A 24,377-nucleotide genomic window follows, 5' to 3' on the forward strand; every position below is an offset into this window, starting at 1 on the left:
TTTACTTCTCATTATCCTCGTTTTGGTTTGACTGGTAGCAAGTGAAATTGATTTTGTTTCTTCCCCAGGTTGAGCCTGTCTTGTGCCCGTGACTGTAAGTGGGGAGTGATCCCTCCCTGTCCTTGTCTCGACCCACGACCGTTTCTTTATATTTTCTCCTCATCCCACCATGGCCAGGCAGGGTGAGCAAGCGGCTGTGTGGTGCTTTGTTACCTGCTGGGCTGAAACCACGACATGTCTAACACAGTTACACCTCAATGCCATCTATGTCACATATTTCCAGGCATTTATCTTCAAAATCTCCTGTCTAAAAAGCTACAAATACTGCAGAACAAGCACCACTTTTGATAGAGAAGTTATGCAAAAGCACGTGTCAAGATGGTGAACTACTGACTCTAGAAAAATAAAAAGCAAATGCATATACAGAATCACACTCTGAAGCTTACAGAGGTACACTGAATTTTTACCATTCGGATACAGCTTCAGACAGATCCATGGAAAACTGAAAGATTCGATACATTGCTTTTCAAAATTAAAGAACCATGTATAGAATTATGCCTAAGAAGACTCTAGCTCTGTACGAACGGGCATTGAGGCTCCTCCCTGTCCTTCTCCTTTCCCTTTCCCCCACCAATACTTTATCCTAATCAGCTGAGGAATTCCCAAGGACTGTGATTAAATGCAAATATTTTCACCCTACAAAACCATTAACGTGTATTTTTTCTTCCCTAGGCAGCAGAATAAAACAAATCCAGAAGCAACTATAACCAACACAACCTACCTTTCAGGGCAACACCAGTCCCTCATTTCCTGAGTCTTACTTACTTTGTGGTCTTCAAACAAAAAAACCCTCCCCAACAAGCCTTTTCTTTTCTCTCCCCTGGTCTTTCGTTTTATTTAATTGCCATTTCAAAAGTATCATTTTTCTTCAGCATCTCCTGATTAGATTTTTCTTTTAGGATCCTCTCTCCTCAAGGTCTTAATGTATTTTTTTCAGATTGGTTTCCTATTTATAGGAGCACTCAAATCCTCTAGCACACTTAGGTTATCAGCTTGACAAGGCTCAGTTTGTCCAGGATTCCCTGCATATTCTAGGAAATCCTTTCCTGATTGAGAGATTGCCAGACTAATGCGGGAAGCACAGTGTCCTTCTTTTAAACACAAATACCCTTGATTCGAAAGAACACTACTATGAACTCCAATCTTTACAAAAAGCAAGGCAAGTATTTAGCTTGTTAAGTCTTGAAAATATTTTAAGATATTAGGGTTTTCACTCTAATAAATATCACGGCAGTGAAGGAGGACCTTCTTAACACCTAGTGGCAAATTCAGTTTAAAAAGCACTGTAGCTCGTTATCATGGCTACCAGCTCATAGTTTTTTCAGGGCCAAACTAGTCACCCATGCCAACAATTTGCAATCACCGCTAGGAATACACGGAATTATTTTTTCATGTTAAACTCCTGCTATGGAAGGTTTGTTTTTTAAAGTTACGTGGTAAACGTGAAACACAATCTGTCCTACACTCCTGGTTCAGAACCAGCTTTGCCAAGTTCAGAGCCTTGCACAACATCAGCATGGTGCACGTGCAGAACAGAAAGTATCTGCGGCAGACTTATAAAGCTATAATTCTATAAATTTTCTCTCCCTAAATACGTCACAATTGGTTTATTGCTTGGGAACATGCATCCAATTCTAAATAAAAAGTTGTATATTGTTCCAAGATCAGACATTACTCTGTGTAAGGAATCACGCTGAAATCCAGTCCTGCCTTATGCAGCTATTAACACACCAGAGAAGAACTTTTCAAACCTCAACAAATCAAAAGCCGCACAAGAAATCCCCAAAAGGCAGCTTTGTCCTGTCAAGGCTATAGGCAATGCTCATTTCAGGTAGGAAAAAGAACTGAGCTCACTTGTTTGTCCTACATCTTGTTCCAAAGCAATTAACTGAATGAAGAAATTGCTTGCCTGTCCACGATCACAGCAGACTTAGCACTTGTCAACTGCCGTCTTTTGGAATTAATTCAGCCAACATCGTCACTAGCTTCAAGCACATCCTCAAATCTTGGCCAGGCGTAGCTAGATGGTTTTTTTCTAGCACAGAAACACAGCAGTTAAACTATGAATGAATTTCCTGTAATAATTCAGTATAGCTTCCCTGATATGTAAAAGTAATGTAATGCTGAACTGGGAAGGGGTGTTTGTGGGGGAAGAGGGGGAAAAAAAAAAGATAATAAACTAACATCATTGGCGCGCCCCCAGGCCTCTGTAAAGGCAGATCTTCAAAACACTTCAGTGATTTTGATGGCAATGCTCTTGCTCTCCATGGCTTCTACCTTACAGAACAATTCAGGTTTCTGATCAAGTTAGCAAAATGTTTGGCTTTGTTTCACAATGAGCTGTTAAACAACATCTTACTCACAAAAATGCATCCACCTATATAGGAAGAATTCACTCTTCTCTATAGTGAGAGCTCACAGCTAGAATTCTTGTACATGAGAAGCAGGGCACAAAAATGGGTGTTATTTCAGAATTGAGGAACAGGTATTACCTATCCCTCTGGAAGAATATCTTACTAGAATTTACAGTAACTCAGTTACAACACTGCCATGTGCTTAGCCAGTAATGATCATCTACACAGTTGAGCACAGCTAATTAACATATTAAAAAGCAGCAAAGAATAGCAACCAGCTTTCACTAACCAATGCAAATACTCCTGAAATACAAAATTAAGTGCTACCATAAGTATTGCTCACACTGGGCATTTCCTTTGGAACTTGCCCTTTTATTCTTTTTGTTAAAAGTCTGGTAAAATGTATCCCCTAAAAGTACAGCCTGCAAGCTCAAGCATTCCTCCCATACCTGGTGGCTAAGGCTCACCATCAATCTACACTTCAAAAGCAGCTACAGAACACAACCAAGAATCAACATGAGATCACCAAAAATATTTAACAATCTTTCTAACATACTGCAGATTGAATTTGTAGCAGAGCCAACTGTAAAGATTGACCAATATTTCTCATTTTAAGACTCTCTACTCTGTTCTGCCAGAATTTAACTGCGCAGGCCAAATGCCAAATGTCTTTGCAAACATTCAGCAATCTGTGAGAAAGATGGAGAATTACATTGTTTTCAGGTGTATTGAATATTGGAAAACTTTTATTTCAGAAATGCTAATGGTAAGTTTTGGAGGAAGAACTTTGACAAACTGCATCTGTGCCAAACCCCACCTTAATTCAATCTCCTTGTGTTCACGTCCTATAAAGCAATTTTTACTAACATGACTGAAGAGTCTTCTCCCATGTAGACCCTGCCTCAGTCAGTTCACAGAATGGACAATGTTTTCTTACTGAATTCAAAGTTTTCTTTTTGCCATATTTTTCAGGTGTGGGATCTATGCCTCCGACTCTGAATACACTCCTCCAACTCTGCTCTGCAAACAAAGTTATCAATATATTATGAGGACTTCCTCTCATATTCATTACTGTATATATCCAAATGGCTACACAGTCCCAGTTTACTCCCACCATAGATCCACTGAATGAGAAAGAAAAAAAAGGACGGACCATGAGATGATTATGTATGCTTAAATCTTTGGGCACAGAAACCAGCAAACAATCCCCAACCTCCTTTAAAAACTACCTAAGCTCTCCTTTGCACTACATTTGACAGTCACCAACTAAAATACAGTTCCCCTTTTTTTTACTGCATTATTTGAGCACTGCATAATTTTTTAAGTTATTTTTTTATTTTCTAAAGTAAGAGAACATTTGTACCTTCCCGGTTTGCAGACAGGGTGAACCACAGAAGATGTTACAGCCTCGCAAAGACATAAACCTGGATCTCCAGAATTCCCTGCTAACACTTCAGTCACTGAGTTTTCTTTACTGTCCATGTCCCTCCTAGCCTGACCAAATGAGTTCATTGCAACACAATCCCTACACGCCATTCACCGCTTTCTCTGTACTATGACTTTTTGCATCTTCCGCTTAAATGTTGGGTTTGTGCTTCTCTTTATTCAGTATTCCTCACAAGAAGCAGAGGTGTATGAACTTCACTTGACTTGATCCTCTCTTCCTTCTAAAAAAAATACAACGAAATGAAAAAATACAGGTAAATTAATAATAAAACAGGTTGCAACACTTCAAAGATGAAAAATCATGGTATGTTGTTATCAACACGACCCGATGAAAATGATTGCCAAATCTGATTGTATTTAATATATCCCCTTAACAACAGCTGAAGAAGGGAAAGCTGCATCCCTGGGAGACATCAGTTTCTTAATATGTCTTATGAAATAATACAAAGAATGGGTTTTTACAATATAAAAACCAGTAGGGTTCTAGTGCAATTCCAGATAATTTACCACAAGAACTGACCTTTTATAGGTTCTTGAGCCATTCTGTGTAACTCTATAAAAGCAACATAATTATATAATTACTTGTATTAAAAAAAATAAAAATATAAAAGCAATATAATTACTTGTATTAGGATTTTTGAAATAAAGTCCTAGAAAGAATAGTCTCCTTGTTTACATTTTATAGGTGCTTTCCACAAAATGGACACCATAAGATATTGGTTTGCTTTGGAATAATTAAGTATTTTTTTAAATGACATAAATGCATATCATAATGCATTAGTGACTGCACAAGACACTGTAAAACAATTTCCATCTTGATTTAGTATTCGTTGCACAAAAGGCAGAGCTCTCGAGTGCAGCAGGATTTCCTCACATCAGTGAAACCCCCTCCCAGTCACAACAGTCCTTCAGCCTCTGCTTGCTCTTTCAACCTGTTCCTGAGCTCCAATTACTTCAGCTGATTTATGCTTCCTGATGTAACAAGTGCTTTCTTGAGAAAAGATGTCCTGAAGTTGTCAGGACTTCCAACTTCACCTTGTTTTGTTTTGGTTTGGGGTTTTTTTTAAAAAGAAAAGACTTACCAATCTCTCACCTAAGAACTCTGAACCAGGTGGCCATTTATAACCAAGTGAGACTAAAGGATAAAGATTTGGAAAACAATTAAATCTCTACAGAACTGTGAAAATAAGGGCCTCATTTAGACAGAGCTCCAAAACCTTCAGTGAGAAAAAGCTGTAAAGAGAGTTGAGAACCTTCTGACAGCAACAAACCTGCACTCAAAGGAGACTCTATAATATGCCAAGTGCAGGAAAAAGTTTAACTGGCCCTAAGTCACCCATAAGATATACATTCACAGAATGCAAGATTTCTTTAGTTACATAACTGCTTCAGGTTTTCCCCCCTTTTTGTGAGATAAAATTTATAAAGAATGGAACACTACTTCTATCATCAAACATGATTAGCAAAATACTGTAAGCCAATATAGTAATACATATGTGTATCCAGTAAGATAGATCAATCATAGCCTAATAAAGCAAGATATTCAGACAGTCCACAAAACTCGAACTTATAGCTCTGAGCTGAGTTAAACAAGTAAAAGCAAGAACACTGAATTAAGTCATGAGATCTGGGATGCAGGCTTCTTGACTAAAATCTTCAAGGACAAACAGGAAAAAAAAAATCTCCTTGACTATCATAATTACAGCTAGGAACACCAATAGATGCATTTGTATAGAAATGTGTGTGCTTGTGTGTGCATACACACACACACATATATATATATATATATATATATATACACACTCACACAAAAATATTTGCATCCATATTTATATATATGGATAAAAACTCCACTGGAAGTTTGAAAGCACTAGGACCACAAATGTTCTCCTCCCTTGTCTCAGACTCACATTTCACCCCTGTTTCTGCAGTGCACACAGTTGTCACACTCTACTTGTCTGAACAGTATGAAAAATTTAGGTCATGCATTTTCCTTTAACTTCCACTATTGCCAAGACTTTCCCACCCAAAGACAAGGCCTGGGTTTCTGGAGGCGGTATTTTACCCACAACATGATTAGGAAACTGTAACAATTACTTTGTTATTTTAAAATTACATTGCCAGCAAACAAACAAACAAAGATTTGCAAAGTTTGTAAATTATAATTACTAATACACACCTCGTGATCTATATTTTCAAGGAGTACACAAACAGTAGCAGCACAAGACAGGAGTTTAATAATTTTCCTCACGCTATTTTAGAAAGTTAGCTATTGATATTTGAACAAAACCAGGCATTATTTCAAAGAGGATTGCCTTCATCTCATGAATCTGTCAGGATTGCAGTGCAAGGCAGGTTGCTCTAATGAAATACGAACCCAACTACATCTGCACTTCTCTAGAGACTAATGGGTACATTTCTGCTACTGAATACTGAATTTAAACATCTTTACATTGTTGAGAATACAAAATCATTGAAATTTTGCTGGGTTTTCATTTCAATAAGTGATGCATGCCACCACGCTTTCAAAGAAAAGCTGCTAACACGGCTACTAAAGGTAGTATTAACAGCAGAGAGACATCTATAGCTATCATTGTACTTCAAACCACAGAAGAATGGTTAATTTTATTACAAAAGCATTGGAAAAGGCATTGATTCAGGAGTATTAGAATAGCCAGTCATTGGCTCAGTGACAGTGCAAGACACTGAATGCAACACAGTGGGGCTGAAAAATGGGGAAACAGATAACTAAGAACCAACTCTGAGAGCCTCTCGAGATAGTTTTGGGAGACACCTGCGGCTGTCGCAGCTCCTGGACTGAGGTGGAGACCAGCTGCAAGACCTACAGTAGCTGCTTCCAAAATGTGATAAACCTAGTCGTTAGGGAAGTCATTTTGAAAAGATCAAAGCTCTCTTCTCACTTTAAGATTAAGGAAGTGGCAACGGCAACAAGGAGATAAACCTGCGGTTTAAAGAAAACCAACATCTTCCATCCTTAAAGCAATGAACACCCCTCAGAAAAACCCACACATGCAACACAAAATGCCTTTGCCAGTTTTAAGGTTTGGCTGGCTATATTGTGATAAACCAAAATAATGAAAATACATTCTTTGCTTCAGTCCATAATAGCTCATTTTTCATCAAGATGTAGTTTTCCCTTTTTATCAAATATTTTCTCCTTTTTAATTCTCCCAGCTCATTTGTTCTGCTATCGAGGCGTGAACTTAAAACATGCAATGACTAACCAAGGAGACCCTGTAGCTGCAATGCATCAAACCAATTTTGTTGACCATTCACGGGTCACTGTAACATCAGCTTCACATGTCTGTTTTGGAGACAAATGACAAACATGACCATTTCTTTTTCCAAGCTGCACAGGTATATCACCTAGGCAAGCAGGAAAATAACTCCAGCCTGCTGTAAAAAGTCTCAAATCCTCAAATTTGAAACTATATTCAAATAGCCTCGAATATAGCCAGTAATAAAATTTACTGGCCAAAGGATGCAGGTGCCTAAGGTGTTTAAATCAATTTGTTTAACATAAAGTATTATGAGATAATGAACAGATACCAAGTTATACAGCAGAGCTGATGTTCAATACCTGCACTGAAATCCTACCCCGCCTGATTTCTACCCCCAAAAAAGCTGTTGATGTCATTTATCATATGCCAGTTACTATATACATGTTATTTTTTAAACCATGAAAATATGAAACATCATCATTATTAAGTAAAAGGACATCATTTTCCATTGTAAGGGAAAAGAAGGTTGGAAGACCAGAACTTCCCTATTTAGAGCAGACTATTTCAGTTGGAAGGGAACTACAACAGTCTTCTAGTCCAACTGCTGGACCACCTCAGGGCTGACCAACAGATAAAGCATACTATTAAGGGCATTGTCCAAATGCCTCTTAAACACTGACAGGCTTGAGGCATCGACCACCTCTCTAGGAAGCTTGTTTCAGTGTTTGACCACCCTCTCGGTGAAGAAATGCTTCCTAACGTCCAGTCTAAACCTCCTCTGGGACAGGTTTGACCCATTCCCACGTGTCCCATCACTGGATCCCAGGGAGAAGAGCTCAGCACCTCCCTCCCCACTTCCCCTCTCAGGAAGCTGGAGAAAGCCAAAACACAGGTCCCACTGAGTTTTTTTATAATTTAAATAATTTCCCAGAATAATGCAAGAATGTTCAAGATGAAATCCAGATGTGTTTGCACATCAATTATATCCTAAAATTCAAATGGAAAACTGAAGGTAGATATCAGACCTAGAATTGAAAATACAAGAGAACTCCTTTCCCAAATGTGATCAGAAACCAGGAGGACAAATAAGGTTCTTCTCCAAACTATATCTGGACTAAACTTATATAATACTGCAAAATTCCTGTCAGAAAAAAAACAACACCTGCATAACACTTGGAATGATATAAGAAAAAATCTAAGTTAACTTTTTCAGCTCCTAACAATCATTATCCTATGAAAATTAAGATACTCCTGAAACCAATTATTAAAAATAATTACCATTCATATGGATAAAGGATTACCAAGTGCAAATGAAGAAGATAAAATAGCTCTCTTGAAAAGTACAGAGAATTTTTTAATGCCTATGTAAAAAAAAGGACTAATGAGGACATCTCCTTTGGTATTGTCTAAGAACTAAAGACCCACACATTTGTATACTTTTAAACCATCCTTTACGTTGTCCTGTAATATTTCTTACCACTACTTTAAAAAAAAATAAAATTCTGTTATTGCACAGGCTATATATAAAATACTAATTACCACATACTTGATTACCCTCAATCATATATTAGACAGCATATAAAAGCCTAATATATTTTGTGAACATTTATGATCTGAGAAATTAAGTAGGCCAACCGTTAAAAAGAAGATTACTGCTATAAAGCTAGGACTCTACAAATTATCAAAACCAAACCCACAAACTTCAGGGGATACTTCCCCTTTTTCAAAGACTAGGCATAGTAAAAAAAACCCAAACAATTTTGTGTGCTATACATTAATGAAAATGTAAACACTTAAGAAACTATACTTATTTCAGAAATAAGACTAGATGATATTGTGTGGTATATTTAATGCATATTAATGAACTTTACCATATTATTCAGCACCGGGGTAAGAGTCTGTTCTCTGTTTACAGCATTTTGCAGGAGCATATCAAAGCCCAATATCTAAGGTTCATCTAGAAACACTAAGAAACTACAAAAAGCTGTCTGTAATAAGAAAGGACTGAATTATTACACCACTGTGATAATTAATCTACTGATAAAAAGACCAAAACCACAGCAACATCTCAGAATTTTCAACTTAAAGGGGGGGAGGGGACGACGACAACCCATGGTTATAATAATAATTGGATAATTGGGGTTTTAAGCTTCAAGTCACCACTTCAGTCAAAAATTCTGTAAAGCAAATCACAAATCACAAGAAATTGTATTTCGCGTGATTAGATGGCATTCTATTTTTAACACTACTGATTAACAGATGGAATTGGAGTTTTTCTTTCAAAAGTGCTTTAGTCATCATAAGGTGCCAACAAAGATGTTAATTAACAACACATTTGTAGAACTAAAAAAAAAAATTTTAAAAAAGTGTGATTTCATGTTCATTCTCTGCAGCTCTCTCTGACAAAATTACCATTTAGTTATATCAACATATACATGTGTATGTCAGGATAGGGAAGAAAATGTACCAGGTCATCACTACAACTTGAATCCCTTTTATCATGTTTATAAATATTGCCAATGCTAAGTTTTTATTAGCATGACTGTACACGTTTCCACAATTGTATATTTTGGTCACCACTTCCAATGATTTCTGATGTGTGAAATACTAAAATATCCTCAAGTTTCAGCCCTTGCACCAAGAGAAAGGCTCTTAGGGCACGTATAAGTAAGAGTGGACATAGCTCCCCTATTTGTTCTCCATATAAAATTCATTAACAGCTTTGCTTAGCATTGCTTTAAAAAAAAATTTTATTTCTATGCAATTACTAGGTTATACTGGAAAGGGTGTGTGCTTGTCAAAGAACGTGTGTAAAGGAACGGTATCACTGTAAGAAATACACTAAGCAGAATGATAACCGACAGTTTGATATTACCATATCTATATTTTATTTGCCTAACTACTTTACTTACAGTTAAAAAAAAAAAAACCAAAACAAACCAACCTCCAGAAATCCCCACAGGTTTCTACACTGAATCAGTAAGCTTCTGTAAATCACATTGCCAGAAGCGAGGTCTAAAGAAGAGTTTAGTAAAGAGAATTAAGAGGGAACCCACTATCCCCATCGGATGTTAAACACAGAGAGCATAAACCCTTTTCTTTCCAGTTGTGGCTGAAGGAAACCCTGTTTCCCCAAGATGAGCCAAGAGTCTGAAGCGCAGGACGAACAGGAGGACTCTCTGGAGAAACAAACAGCTCCGAAACAGCATTTGATAATGAGAAGAACTTGTCTCTTCCATCTTAAAACGACTGGACAGCACTTCAGAAGAGATTATTAAAATATTAAAAATGTATTTATATAGGGATGCCTTTCCTCTTCTCTGATCCTTCTGCCCCAATTGCAAGGTAACTTCATAGGAAGAGAACAGTCACTTTCTGCCAGTGATCACTGAGGGAGAAAAGGACAAGCAAGTTTTATGCAAGTTTCCCTTAAAATATCTTGAAGTTCCTACAGTGAAGGAAACTAATCAAGGATTTGGGATTAGTCTGAGTTCTGAACTTCTTTGATTATGACTCAACACGAATTCAGTATATATAAGCAAAAATGTGGACTTCTTCACAGGGTATTGATTGATACATTTACCTTGGACTAGGTACCAGACACTTTAAGAATATAGGGATACCAGTTTTCTTATGTCACTTTTTTCGTATCCTGACTGCATCATATGACAATGGCGTGATAATGTGATACCATGTCTGGCGGTACCACCTATACAATATTCACCAGAAGTTGTGAGCCACTCCTCCCACCACTATCTTAATTGGTTTGAAGGTAAGTTCTCATCCCCACAGTAAACCATTTAAGAATTTTACCACTGTAAACAAGCGTGGCCAATAGCACATTGCATGTTAACTACAGAAAGGAAGGGAATGTGGTCTGCCAGATTTCTCAACCAGAAATACTTCTTACACCATTATTATCTTGGGCTGTGTATGTTAAGCTAATTTCCACTTCCAGTTACACCAAAGCAAATTCAGCCTAAGTCCATTAACCGAATTATTTTAGAGTCGTTGGAAGACGAATCTGGCTGTACGCACATGCACGTATGTAACAGCGTCTATTTCTGAAATGATAGGACGGATCATCTCTGTGGCATTTATGTCAGAGCCATGACAAAATGCTTTTCCCAGATGCATAAGTGACAGCAAGAAGGCTGTTTTCAATGGGAAAAGGAAGCCAAGAGCTGGCTTGTTTCCATGGAAACACTAGCAGCATCAGGCAGAACAGCTGTAGAGGGAAAGGCAGAAGTTCGGGAGGCAGAAATCTTGCTGATTTTACCTCACCGACATGTCAGTGCCATCAGACGCCGTCTACATTTAAGGTCAATCAAGCTAGTTTATGTTGACTACGTCACATATTAGGCTACAATTTCCAGTTCAGACTTAAAAGCCAGCATGCCACAAGTAAATTAATAAAAATTACTTACAAAGCGATTTAGCCCAGGTAGCCCATGCATCTACAGAGTATATGAATATCTGTAACAGTGATGCATTATGATTTTTGTCATTAGGAACAGATCTTGCTGTTTCTTTAAAAATGACAGCTCACAAAGGCTAAATGCTTCAAGCAGAATGACTGATTTTCCACCAATTTAATCTAACGGACTCTTTTCCCATTTAAAAATAAATTCAGCACTTTGATTACCAGCATGGCAAAAGGAATACCCTCTCTGCAGTTTCTTTATCAACCTTACTATTTTATCACTTTCAGATAGAAGATGTCTGCATAACTCAAAAATTATTAAATGGTAAAATCTAGAGTATACTTGCTTTCCTTGTTGAGTAAAAGACAGAGAATAAAGATTTCCACTTATAAATTAAAGGCCCTTTCTATTTGTCAAGAAAGCAAATAAACTTTGCTATTCACTATTAATCTACGGACATATATTCTGAGATTAACATATCTTCACCACTCTGTTCACGGTATCTCAGACTATCCCGGCAGCATTGCTTCCACCAAAAATAAAAACTGTTTTGCATCACGAACAGCCAAAGCCCTAAAAATATAACCCACTCCAGTCATTCACCATACAGACGGGTATCTAGGACCTGGAAAAAAACCAATAAAGACATAAGTTATTGTTGATAAGAATGCTCTCCAGTATGATTTCTGTAGCTTTAGCCTTTCGAGGGGATCTATCAAATCCTATTTTCTCCCTCTCCCATCTCACTCCTTTCAGCTGATTCTTCCTACAACCTGCCCCACCGAATGTTCAGAGCTGGCGTAGATGGTACGGGACGCTGAAAGGACTCTCTGACAACAGAACTTCACGTAAAGCAGTAGACGGGAACGTCGTACTTCCATCCAATGATACCGCTCACTGCTCAAGTCCAGCTCCTCGTGTCACGACAAAGCAGCGTGAGATCAGTATTTTTAAGAAGGTGTAAGTATCTTGATGCCTCGACTGCCAGGCTTCTGTGGTTCTATTTGTGTTTCAGTGAATACTTACTTACAGCAAACTTTACAAATACTTGCTAATTAGTTTTTCTCCTTCCCTTGTAAACCAAGTAATTATGATCTTTCCTATAGATAAAGGCCCTACAGCAAAGGGGCTGTGCAATTTGCCTTCAGCTGCCAAAACCAGCAAGGGTGCTGCAGGCAGCGCCTGCTCGAGTGCCCTGGGCCATACTGACCCCCTGAGCCACCCCACTTCGCAGGTGCTGTCCCCTCACCCACGAACAGATTTACCGTCTTCTCGGAAAGTGAAGGACATATAGCTACAAACTTTGCGAATCCCTGGGCTATTTCTGAGTTCCTACGCTAAGTACAAGAGTAATCCATAATCTTTAGGAAAAATCAATGACAAATATGAATTAATTCCTTAAAGAGCATCAACTATTTCAACTATTATTCAAAAGTAAAAGGCCTTAAAAGCTTAATTAATTTGAAATATGGTATCTGAGACCAGCACTGACGTTCTAGGTCCTCCTGGGCTTCTGCAGACATTCTTTCAAACTCAGTGCTTAATTATGCCTCTCGTACTTTCTTACAAACTATTTGGACGTATCTTTGCACTTCACTAAAACATAATGAGTACTTTGCACTTACGAGCCATCAAAGGATACCAAAATCATTGACAGGTATTAACTAGCAAAACGCACAATACACGTTTGGTTCAGGTAAGAATCAGGTAAGTGTCTGTTTCAGAGATGCTTAAACCAACGCACAGGAAGATTTAGTTGCCTGACGCTTCTCCTCCTATGACAGTATCTTGTGCCACTAGCTTTCCGCATCTACATAACAGCATTCTGTCAAATAGCAGTTTGTGAATGATTGCTCTATTAAGCCTGGGAGTGAAAGGAGTACGGCTGTACTCTTTAATTTCATTTCACAGTCTATGAAATCCAAAACAAACAAAAAAAAAACCCAGAAATAATATTCAGATATAACTCCTGAACTTGAGAAACAAAGAAATGCATTGCACATTTCAAAGCAATTGTATGTACGTGGATTACATTTTATATTCACAAAAAAAACGTTTAGTAGCTGTCGCCATCTGAATATCAAACTGCATACACTAAAAGTTGAATCTTTTTTTTTTTAGAATCTCAAATAAAGTAAACCTTCTTGTCAACAAACAAGTTCCACTATTTATATAACATCACTGGATGGTCTTGCTAGAATAATCTTGTGCGTGCACTATCCCCCAATAGGTTACCATGGCAACTTATATTTGAAATTCTATAAATTTCTATTTTTAGAGATCACAGTTTAGGATAAAGCAAATCACAAATATTAAGTACCATTTCATTAATAGAAAATATCCCATTTTTATCATCATCATAATTCCCAGAAAAGACATTGCTGAAGTTAAATCAGGCAGTAATGCTAAAAAAATAATTACCACCATTATTAAGAAAGTTTACCACTAAGCAGCCTCACCATAATCTAAGTGGCGTATGAGTCAGTAGCTGACACTATGAGGCAAAGATTGATGTTCACAGAGTTTTGTCTTGATTACAGTAAGGCCAAGATTTCACTCAAATGTTTTTAGAGTTAGTCATCATTTCAGCTGACACAAAACAAGAAGTGTATTTGCCAGAACACTCAAAAAATAACGTCTCTGTTTCAGGTGTGGGAAAATGTTGAATTGACATTAATGTCTCAGTTCCAAACTAAGGTTACCATCACCTTAAATTACGGTGTTCAAGAGTGCTTACTAAGTGCATGCTAGTCCTTAAATACAAATTTACTTAATGCTTTAAAACTTGCCAGCAGTTCTCAAAGTTGTCTCCCTGCCTGAAAGATCGAGGTACAGAGTAGCAGCCTTGAAGAAAATGAAAACGCTGATTTAGACACTGTTGTTACATCTCTGACACTGCCTTACTCTGGCTGCCTGGAGTTGAAATCTGAATATAATGCTTAAAACCAGGTTTTAAGTTATAAAAAGGTAAATACCTTATCTTCTAAGACACGAATATAGCCATGTCACAATTTTCTGTTATGATGTTAATTAGGGCATTCATTTTGCAAACTCAAAATATGTTTAGCCGAGCCACTGACGGGTCAGGATGGTCTAGTACAGATGGAAAATTTGGAAAGCAAGTGCCTACAGGCTCTGTCAAAGAGCGGACCGAAGTGGACTGAAAACCCAAGTGACAGCTACAACTCCAGGGCACAGCTGCAATCAGCATGCCTACCTTCCTATTTCTCCTGGTATCTTCCATTTAACGTTTACTTTGCACTCCTCAGTTCTCCAGCAAAGCTGAGTGGAAAGGTTCCCTATCGTAAAAGCCGCAGATTCGGCGCCGTCAGCAACTTTCCACGAAAGAGGAGGTGAAAGACAACCTGCAGCGCAATCACCGCGCGCACCACTGTTCCATCACATAACTGACAGCCAAGTTTTCTTTAGGATTCAGACAGCTAAGATGCGAGCAACGTGGGTATGTCATCGATGAGCAAAGATAGACACTTCTGGTAGTTTGTCTTCAGAACTGATCCTTTATTAAAATCGTATTTCAAGTATCAGCTAGAGCCGGCTGTCGAGGGAAAACGTATTGGTGGGCAACCTTCAAAAACATAAACAACGCTGGCACTCAGCAAGGGACAGTAGTGACTCCAAGGACTGTTACTTTCTGTTTAACTTACCTCACTAAGCTCACGGGAGTTGCTAACTTCCACAGAAACTGCATCAGGCCATAGGGCACAAATCAGGAATTCACTTAACCACACGCTCAGGGTCACATCTGTGAGATTGTCAGTGAAATCAGGGGAACGGATCAGGAGACGACACCCACCGTAACTGCACTTTCTGCAGAACGAGGCTTAGCTCTGAATACTTCACAGGAATCCCGGTAAATATGCTGCAAAACACTTCCTACCATTTTATAATCAAACGTTTCCAATTACAAGTTCTTTTTGTTGTATCGCAGGGAGGATTTGCTGGTGGTTGCTTTTCTCGTTGTTAAATCTGAGGCACCGCTGTATCTTTCTCTCAAAGGAATTACAACCATTTGTTTGCTCCAAAGCCCTGGGTTAGAAAGCAAACCGGCATCGCCGCTGACAACAGCGACTAAAAGACGGAACTAAAGTCCAAATCGTCAAAGTAGAAAGTAGTCGGCATCAAAATCTAAAGCAACAATCTAAATAATGGAAACTTACTACGATCGTTTACTGCCTTGTGCCCGTACCCTCAGCCACGGAGCCAGTAAAGGGTCACCCTGAGAAATCGATGGAGGGAGAGCCAGGGTGACCCCCCCGTCACACTTACTTTGTGGAACTCGGATCACCTCCCAGTGCAGACAGAGCGAAGCTGGGGCAGGGCTGAGGTCCCTCGCCTGCATCCTCGTCACCTCCTCACCCCAAACCCGAGACCCCCCCAGCGATGCCCTCCCGGTGGGACCACCTGCCCCGGCCCCAAAGGCACCTCCACGTTAGGTGTTCAGAAAGGACGAGGGCACCTCGGGGCCGTGTCTGCCCACACCCACGCAGAAAAGCGTCCCCCCCCTTGCCCGGGACAGCGAGCGTGGCCCCCTTCGCAGACTCCTCAGGTCACGGCTCCCACCTCACCCCGCGTACGCTCCCACGGGGGACGCCGGCCCGGCGGGACCCCCCCGCCGCCCGCGGATGCAGAGGGGACACGCACCACCGCCCCACGGGGAACCGACGTCACCCCCACGCAGCAGCCCACCGAAGAAGCGTCATCGCCTCCGCGCGCCCACCCCAACCGGGGCGAGCTTCCCCTTCGACGCCCCAAGGGCAAGGGGACCACGGCATGCCCACCCCTGGCAGCCCCTCAGCCTCCCCCCCGGGGCGGGATCGCCGTCCGTCCATCCGTCCGTCCGTCGGCGCTTACCCTGGCGGCCCGTGAGGAGTAGGGATCCTCGAAGAGCGCCCAGACGCGGGGCTGCAGCCGCCGCCAGCGCCCGCCCTTGCCCTCGGCGGTGGCCCCCACGTCCTCGATGCCCAACCTTTTGGCGGCCAGGTCGTCGTCGTCGCCGTCGGGGGGCGGTTCGCCCGTCAGCAGGTCGGGAGCCTCGAAGATGTCGAGGGCCTCTTCGGCGTCGCGGTGCTGGCGGTAGGTCATCCAGCAGCAGGGCTCCACGTCGGTCTCGTCGATGCCCCAAAAAGCCAGCTCCTCCTCGAAGAGGGGCCCGCAGACGTCGGCGGGGCAGTGCAGTTTGCCGGTACGGTAGTAGTTGAGCACATAGGCGAAGACCCCCGGGTGCCGGTCGAAGAAAAACTCGCTGGTACCCCCGCTGCCCCGGGGGCTACAGCCGGTGCCGGGCTCTGGGCAGCCCCCCACGGGTGGAGGTGGGTTGGGGGGCGGCAGGGGTGGTTCTTCACCGCCCGGGGACTCGCTCTGGGACTCGCAGGCGAGTAAGGCCAGGCGGGTCCCCGGCAGGGTCTTCAGGGTGCTGCGGTAGGTCTCGTGCCGCGTGCCCCCCACGTTGAGGATCACCCTCTCGTTGTCCTCGAGCTTCCCCATCGCTCCGGGTGGGACATGACTGGGGAGGGTGCGGGAGGCGGCAACGGGGATGGTGGTGTGGGGGGGGCTGGGGGGGGGTACACACACACACACACCGGTGGCGGGCAGCTCCGCAGGGGATGAGCTTCTACCTTAAACGCAAAGAGAAAGAAGAAATCGAGAAGCCCCCCCCAAGCACCACTGGGGGAGATGGGGGGGGGGGCTATTCCCCACCATCACTGCCTGCCCTAGCCCCCCGCTTCCCCTGAAAGCAGGCTACCGAAATGTCACTGCTGCTTTTCTCCCCCCCCCATCGCCTCCTTTCTCCCTCGTGGGGCTGCGTGAACCGAGCTGATGGAATAGAAAGTGTGCGGTTAATTATTTAATGGGCATCTATCTTTTATTAGCCTAACAGCTTAACGAGGGGGATAATAATAATAAAAAAAAAAAAAAAAAAAAAGGGGTAGGGGGTTGTCTCTTCGTCGCCCCCCCCCTCCCTATTTTGGCAGGGAGGGGTTGCTTTTGGGGGAAGAAATACCAAGCCCCCCCCTCCCCAGTAAGCTCAGGCAGCGGGCACACCCTGGGAAAAGCTGGGCTCCCGACTTTCTCGGACAAATCATCCAGACGAGCGTGCAGCTGGGGGTTTCTCCATGCCCCCGCCCCATCCCTCCAGCCCCCTCTTCTTCCTCTTCTTCCTCCCCTCCGTTACCTTTACCGGAGGAAAGCGAGCGGCTCCTCTTCCCCGGCGGGCTCCGGTTGATGCTCGGCGGCGGACGCCGAATCCCCGCCGCTCCCCGTGTCTCCCCGCCGGGCGAGAACTACTTGTTGGTTTTTTTTTTTTTTCTTCTAGGTTTTTGGTCGTTTGGGGTTTTTTTGTTTTTTTGGTGTTTGGGTTTTTTTTCCTCCTTCAGGTAGCTGTTTTACCTCTCTCCATGCTCCACACCGAAAAGCGTAAAAGCGGCTCCCGCCCCCCGCTCGGAGCCCCCGCTCTCTTCATTTTACAAGGCAAAGCCAGTTTTTCCCCAGCGGGACGGCGAACGAGCATCTCGGGCGGGCAAGCAGAGCCATGGGCGGTGGGGTCGGGGCACCTCGGGGACCCGGTGCTGCCGGGCTTCCAGCGCTTCTTCGGGAAAACGAACCCAAAGAGGGAAAAAAAAAAAAAAAACAAACCAAAAAAAACCCACCCAAAACCCACCTCAATTGGGGCTGAAGCTCCTCCCCGGGGCGGAGGGAGCCGTCCCTCCGTACCCCCCCCAGCCCTGGGGTGGGGGGGGCTGAGGGAGGCGAGAGCAAAAACAAATACCACATCTCTCCGGGGAAAAAAAAAAAAAAAAAAAAGAAAAAAAAAAGGCAAAACCACCGCCTCCGCTCCTGCTCCCGGTGAATTTGGTTCATTTAAGGAAAACAGGCGGGAATGGGGCAAGGCTGGGGCTAGCTGGGGTTTTTGGAGGAATGCAGGCTCCAGGTGACTGAGGAGAGGGGCTGCTCAGCCCCCCCTGGGAGAGGGTCCTGCCCAGGGCAGGTGGGTGCCTGCAGCACCCAGGTCACCCAGCACCCACAGGGGATGCGCAGGGTGCTGGTGAGGGGTACCCCCCAGCTCCCGGGGAGCCCCCCGGAGCCAGGTCCGGCACAGGTTGGCAACTGGGGGACCCTCCGGCCTGTGGGGGGTCAGGGTGGGAGGGCTTGGGGAGCGGGGATCCAACTTTTATGTCAGCTGGGAAAAAAAAAAAAAAACCCAAACAGATATGGCGTGGTGGGTACACATCATACTCGGTATACTTCGAGGTTGGGGGAGGCGGGGGGGTGGTAAAAATTGAGAGTCCCCAACAATATACAAGGGAGCCCAATGCCTTTGCCAAAGTCTCTGCCTCCAAGCCAGCCCAGTTATTTTCTACAGCCTATGTTACTGATGCCTGGTTTCAGCCAGGTTGGTCAAAAGGAAAGAAGCTTCCAGCCCCAGAGAGAAGATACACAAAATGAGAGGTGATCCAGCTTGCTGCTTCCCCAAAAGAAAAATCTCCCTCTGCTCCAAGGGTAGTTCCTGGCATGAAGTAGGGTAACGAGTGGAATAACGGTATCTGAAACGTCCCCCTTTGCATCAGAACCTTCGGCTGGGCACTTGCTGGCGTTGGGAAGGCAAAGTTCTGCTGGAAGTGATGCTCAGAGGACACTGTGCTTAGGCCAGATTGCTTTAACCCAGATCTGTCTGTATGTGGCATCCATGATGTAAACACAGACTCCCAAAGCAGCAGCAACTTTAAGAAATGGGTTTCAAACTCTCTCCAGATGTATGTTTTGAAGTTCCTAAAAAAAAAAGGCAAAATACGTTCTGCCAAAGCAAATATAATCAGTCAGTGAAAACTCCCAGGAGCCAAAATTAATATTCAATTACAGAGTTGTAAATCCAGTGGAAAGGACTCACCCATCCTAAACCAAAGCAGCGCTGCTCATGCCATACTTGCTTTTCTTTGCAGAGGGGATTTTTCTGAAAAGGGGCCATAGAGAAGGAGGGAGTAAGACAAAATGAATATTCATTGTCTTTTCTCTGACCTATGAGAGGTTTCTGGAGAAATGCAACGTATTAAAGCTCTGCAGCATTCATCCATTATGGAAAACCATGGGGTGGCAGTAGCTGCCAAAACACGACACAAACTGTATCATCACAGAATATCAGGACTTCCTCTGAACTGTCGCTGTCTGCTCAAGTCCCACAGCTGTGCTCAAGTTTCAAGACAAGCACTCACCTCCACAAAAAAACCCCACCAAACCACCACAAACAAGAAAACCCAAACCAAAACAGCAACAAAACCAAACACAACACCCCCCACCAACCCCCCATAAAAAAAACCCACCCCACATCCCACCCAAGAGCCTAGGAAACCCAAGACTAACAAGGATGGCATCTCACAAACAAAAAATTTACAGTCATACCCTGTAATGCCAATGCCATAAAAAAGGCATGTGTTATGAGAAATCTGTTTACGCTTCAGACTTCTTAAGCACACAGGCTTTTTTATTGCATGGGGAAGAATAAGCCACAGAAATAATTTTTCCAATTGGTAAGAAAAGGAACGGTCTCTTGCAGACTATAATAGTCCTTCAGTCACGTCAAAATGTCCATATTCTACACCATGTCTGTTACTAAATATAATGCTATTAACTTCTCTGTGTGTCACTCTTCCTTGTATTTTTAGCATGTGGCAGACTTCTCAATAAAGAATGAAATTACATTAGACATTGACTTTCCAGAGCCGACATTTTCTTGAATGACAATATTCTACATAGGCAACTGTAGTAACATTTATGAATTAATTTCCCCACTACAAGAGACTGACCTGAATTTTTGCACTCCTCAGTGCTTCCAATAAAAGTGGAAGCATGAGACATATGTAAGAGAGAAATGTGCCTGCTGAGTAAGTCTTACCATGAAATATATCTGCAAATGGAAAAAAAACCCCAAACTATTTACACATACTCTCAAACATATTTATGTAAAAGTTAAGTGGAAACATTTCTGTAGCTCAAGATTTGGAACTTTCTTTGAGGAGCTGAGTGACACTGAGGAACACACAACAAATTTTCCCTGCTGGATACGTAGCAAAGGTCCTCTGTTATCGTTTTAACCAACAAAGCAATAAAACTAGATGTGAAGACCACCACCAGAAACCAGAGCCAAAACAGCATTTTACTTACTGGCAGCAATCATTCTTCTTACAAGCTTGAGTACTGCAACGCAAAGTCACTGCGGCTGCCTAACAATAAAAGAGCAAATGGAAGAAAGGACTTGTGGAAGAGAAAAACAAATTTGAGGACAAAGGCAGCGTACCCTGCTTACAGTCATGCTCTGAACCACCTTCTGGAGGAGCTCTGACCCTGACGACTAGGGCGTCCCTGGGAAGGTTAACCTGCCCAGCTACCATCCGTCTTCCTGAGGAGGACACGAGAGGCAGAAGCCATGAAGTTTTTCTAGTGCAGGTCACCATTTCATATTTTTCATATGATGGTGTAATTGAGAAACAAACAAACAAAAAATCAATTTTATAATGGAAAATTACAGTTGAAGACAGTGCAACATAGCTAAAATATGATCGATTTATATCAATTTACTTGATGATTAAGTAAATTAACTAATTATTTTAAATATCCACTGTCATTAACATTTTATTAAGCTTCTACTTGTTTCTTTCACATCTCCTTCTGTTCTCCCTTATTATTTATGATCATCTCTACTATTTACAATTACATGTACTAATCCATTACAGATCTTGCAGAACATGACAGCCACATTATACTGAAGTACACTGATAAGTCAGAAACCTACTCTGAAATTGCAAAAAAAGAATTAATAGATTAAGTAAATGTCTGTGAAATACAACTGTAAGGAGCCATGGTGTAGTTAAATTGGACAAGGCTGGAAACAAAGCCAGCAGAAAGTTGTCATTACCTTTAAATTCCAAAGCATGATTGCGTTTTTAGTTAATGCAGTTGAAATACGAGCTTGGTTTGATCAATAGCACAGAATTAGTGAAAAAAGGTCTTACTGCAGAAAAATACAAATAAAACTAAGATTGGACAAGACAGATGGTCAAAGTGTGAAAACTGTCATGAAATTAGTCTACTCTTAGTCCCACAGTAGCAGGCGGGAGTCCCCTGTACGAGGCACTGCATACAGGCTGGTGTGGTTTGTCTGCCCAACCCAACCCCAGATCTTCAATTCTTTGTGAAATGCTGGGGAACGTGGTATCTCTCATCGAAAAACGAAAAACTGGAAAAGTTCCTTGTACGTTATATTTATCAAGGAAAGAAAAACTAGGGAACCCAAGATTGGGATCTCCTGAGAAAGCACATGACACAGTAGGAAAAACAGGTGAACACTAATTGCATTGCCTAATTAGTAATCCACAGCACAACCCATTGTACGTGGTTGAGTCACTGCCTTCCCCGGTGGTGGCGAGGGGATGGTAAAGTGTACAGTTTTATTTACATTAAAACAGGCTTCAAGCTTCTCTTTTCAAAAGAAAGGGGTGTTGGGAAGGGGAGCGTGAAGCGACCTCGCTGTGGAGCCGGGACTGGCCCGTTTTACCTTGTGTTAACTCCAGCTGCAGCCCTGTGTCACGCACAGCTCCTGCCTCAGCGCCGAGCCCCACGGTCGCACTTGCCCTCAGAAATCCTCGTGTTTCCTTCTGCTCTGAGCTGGGACCCCGGAGCACACCAACCTGTACGTTCTCATCATCTTCTTGGTTCTCCAGCCCTCCCACAGGTGCTCAAAAGATTTCAAAGCAACCTTCCTCATCACAAGCTTCCAACACCACAAGCTACACCATTTCGTTGACCGTTCCAGGTTCAGGCGGTTCCAGCGCAGAATCAGCCGATTCTCTTTTGGGGGCTGAGGTGGACCTGGGCTCCTTCCACGGGTTGTCCCTCGGATTCCCCATCACAGAGGAACTCAAGCCTGTCCCATTCCATGTCCCAGCTCCCCCCAGAGACATCTTCCCCATCTCTTTTCTGCTCCTCTCCCAAATTCCTTCCGCCTTTCCCTGTTTTCCAAAGCTCTCCTTAGCGCTGGCACGTGTGAGTTCAGCAACCTGATTAGCGTCACCTCTGCAGCAAAAGGCATTCCTTCAACTGCTATCATATTGACTAAGCATCTTGGGTGGAATAAGCAAGGTTTGGGCAGCGGGACCGCAGGGTGCCTGCAGTCCCATCCATTTCCAGCCCCCCCCTGCCCTCCAGAGCCTCAGCCAGCCAGGAGCCCTGGCACTTGCCTCCCGTGTGGTTTAAATAAATAAAGCAAGTGAAAATTCCCCAGCTCGGAGGACTGTTTTGCCCACAATGCTACAAGAACACACATATAATGCAAAGTGGAGCCGTTTGATCAATCTCCTCCTCCCACCAGCCTCATAAACTCCCAGACCCAAAATATTTGCTCTCACAGGGGACAATCCCTTAGAAACTGTCACCCTCCGCTTCCAATTCCACTGTTCCTCTAAATCAGGAGTGGATCCCACACACCCTTTGCCCAAAGGTCAGTCACTCCAGAATCTTCTCCTAGCCACTGCCTTCTTCATTCGTGAGCCTGCGGTGCCCTTCGGCTCCCTCCAGTTACTAATGCCAGAGGTATTAGCAGTGCAAGGTGGTGGAAAGAAGGATTACTCACCTGTTTCTGCAGTAATTCAAGTAGCTTTGTCAGTGCTGATTCACATTTGTGGGATGCACATTTTCAAGACATACAGGATATTACATTCTGCTTATAAAAGGAGGCATTGCCTCAGGCTCTGTCCATACTTACACTTTTTAGTGCCCGATGCTGAAATAGTTGGAATGAATTTTTGATCTGTCCTGAAAATTTGCTTCGATTCCAGTTAAAGGTCAGTGATGTGTCTTTCTCATTCATAACTTGCCAGCACATGATGCCACTTCTGAGGGACTGTCACCTGCCAGCGAGATAGTGGCTTTGTAAAGAAGACTAATTAAATGGTCAGAACAGTACTGAGCTCCTCAACGGGTGTTTACTCTTCAGTTCAAGTAGAATGTAAATACATGGACTGAGCTTCTTCCAGGTGCTCTATATACTTCCAGAGACTGAAAAAAAAAAGGTCTTGGAATGACCTAGTCAAACACACAGAATCCTGAGGGACAGGGAAAGGAATGCAGTACCTCCAAACTAGTTACAGCTCTTGGGGAGAAGCTTCCATCGTTCAGAAGGGTAAATCTTTCCATTTGTAATCAGAAAGCAGAGAGAGGTGGAAAAATGGGGAAATGCCCAAGCCACGTATCTTCTCCTACAGCGTGGCTATCTGAGCCAGCAGAGACAAGCTCGCCTCCACTCGCCTCCTGGCACAGGAGCACAAGCCTCATGAAGATTTTGGGAAATGCTATTCCCACCTTTTCTGCAATTTTCTATTCTTTTTCCACCTCATTCATTTTGACTGAAGTTTTTGGGCAACACATTGATAATAAACTTCGTGTCAGCATAATGAGGGCCTCATCTGGTTGCAAGTCTTAAGCACTCCCATAATATAAATAATCAACAATCACCTAGAAGATGCAGGACAAATAGTTTTCTTCAGCTACAGAAAAGCATGCCCTGAAAGAACTAAATCTGTCTAAACAGAAGTGCCTTGTTATCTATTCTAGCAGTCTCTTCAGAAAAGAAAAGAAAACAAAACACAACAAAAAAACCCAGATCTATAACATAGCTTGCTCTGAAACATCTGTCATTTTCATTTCATTGGTAAAGACTGTATTAAGAAACAGCCAATTTACAGGGGCACTGTACAAGCCTTACAAAGAAACTTAAAGCGATCTTTAGTTTCCAAGTCTCTGAACTGATCAAATTGAGTTGGACATAATTTGACGGGGGGGGG

The 24,377-nt window shown here is 42.6% G+C and overlaps 1 protein-coding gene across 4 annotated transcripts in view; it reads right to left on the bottom strand.

Moving 5' to 3' along the window:
- The window catches only part of KCNC2 (potassium voltage-gated channel, Shaw-related subfamily, member 2), a 101,669-nt gene extending 84,616 nt beyond the window's left edge, over positions 1 to 17,053 (bottom strand). For all 4 annotated transcript variants that reach the window (XM_010561791.1, XM_010561792.1, XM_010561793.1 and 1 more), the window contains exon 1: positions 16,399 to 17,053. In XM_010561791.1, coding sequence (XP_010560093.1) covers positions 16,399 to 17,031 — 633 coding nt within the window. In that variant the 5' untranslated portion in view covers positions 17,032 to 17,053. The remainder of the gene's footprint in view (positions 1 to 16,398) is intronic.
- Positions 17,054 to 24,377: the final 7,324 nt, after the last annotated feature.

Source organism: Haliaeetus leucocephalus, unplaced genomic scaffold, assembly GCF_000737465.1.
Source record: "Haliaeetus leucocephalus isolate CR32 unplaced genomic scaffold, Haliaeetus_leucocephalus-4.0 Scaffold151, whole genome shotgun sequence".
Classification (NCBI taxonomy): domain Eukaryota; kingdom Metazoa; phylum Chordata; class Aves; order Accipitriformes; family Accipitridae; genus Haliaeetus; species Haliaeetus leucocephalus.